Consider the following 802-nt stretch of genomic DNA (forward strand, 5'->3'; position numbering starts at 1 on the left):
TCTCCTGTGAGGTCCACCCATCCTGATGGTCCATGAGGACGTGGGCACAGCCTCTGTGTGTGTGTTGGAGACACATATCATTCAGTATTTTCTTATCTTTCTCCTGAGCCTTTTTGTTTTTCAAGGCTAGATCTGCAGGTCACTAGCCTGGAAGACCTGGGAAAGCTATGACCCATCCCGGTGACCTTTTGTACCTGAAATAGGTTTAGTCAAATGGGATTGGATGGCAGGCTGACCTCAGGGTGCCTGTCCTATTGCCCTGTGTTCCAGGGGATTTCTTTAAAGACCCTCTTCCGGAAGCAGATCTGTACATCCTGGCCAGGATCCTCCATGACTGGGCAGATGGAAAATGTTCACACCTGCTGGAGAGGGTCTACCATACTTGCAAGCCAGGTGAGCTGTGGGGTTTGCATATCAGCTGTGCTTGTGACTCGGGGCAGAACTACACGAGTCACATTTAGAAGGCAGGCACTGAAATCATCCCACAGGTAAGTGTAGACATCCTGCCAAAAGGCTTTCCTTTTAGATAACTACCTACAAGAAATAGGGTCCTAATTTCTCTTCTATTGATAAAACCACATAAAGATGGAAAAGGTGAAAGGTCCTCTGAAACTTCAGTGGCCTCACTTTGGTGAAACTGTTTCAGAATTAGGCTAGTATTTGTGTGTGTCATGAGGACAGTGCCTCACTGACTTCTGAGGTCCACCCGTCCTGATGGTTCATGAGGACGTGGGCACAGCCTCTGTGTGTGAGATGGGGACAGTGTCCCAGTTCTCCTGTGAGGTCCACCCATCCTGATGGT

At 48.8% G+C, this 802-nt stretch overlaps 1 protein-coding gene across 1 annotated transcript in view; it reads left to right on the forward strand.

The window, feature by feature from the left end:
- Positions 1–802, forward strand: part of ASMT (acetylserotonin O-methyltransferase) — a 28,099-nt gene that overhangs the window by 21,922 nt on the left and 5,375 nt on the right. The window contains exon 6 of the mRNA XM_011976617.1: positions 271–393. Coding sequence (XP_011832007.1) covers positions 271–393 — 123 coding nt within the window. The remainder of the gene's footprint in view (positions 1–270; positions 394–802) is intronic.

Source organism: Mandrillus leucophaeus, unplaced genomic scaffold (assembly GCF_000951045.1).
Source record: "Mandrillus leucophaeus isolate KB7577 unplaced genomic scaffold, Mleu.le_1.0 Scaffold1019, whole genome shotgun sequence".
Classification (NCBI taxonomy): Eukaryota; Metazoa; Chordata; class Mammalia; order Primates; family Cercopithecidae; genus Mandrillus; species Mandrillus leucophaeus.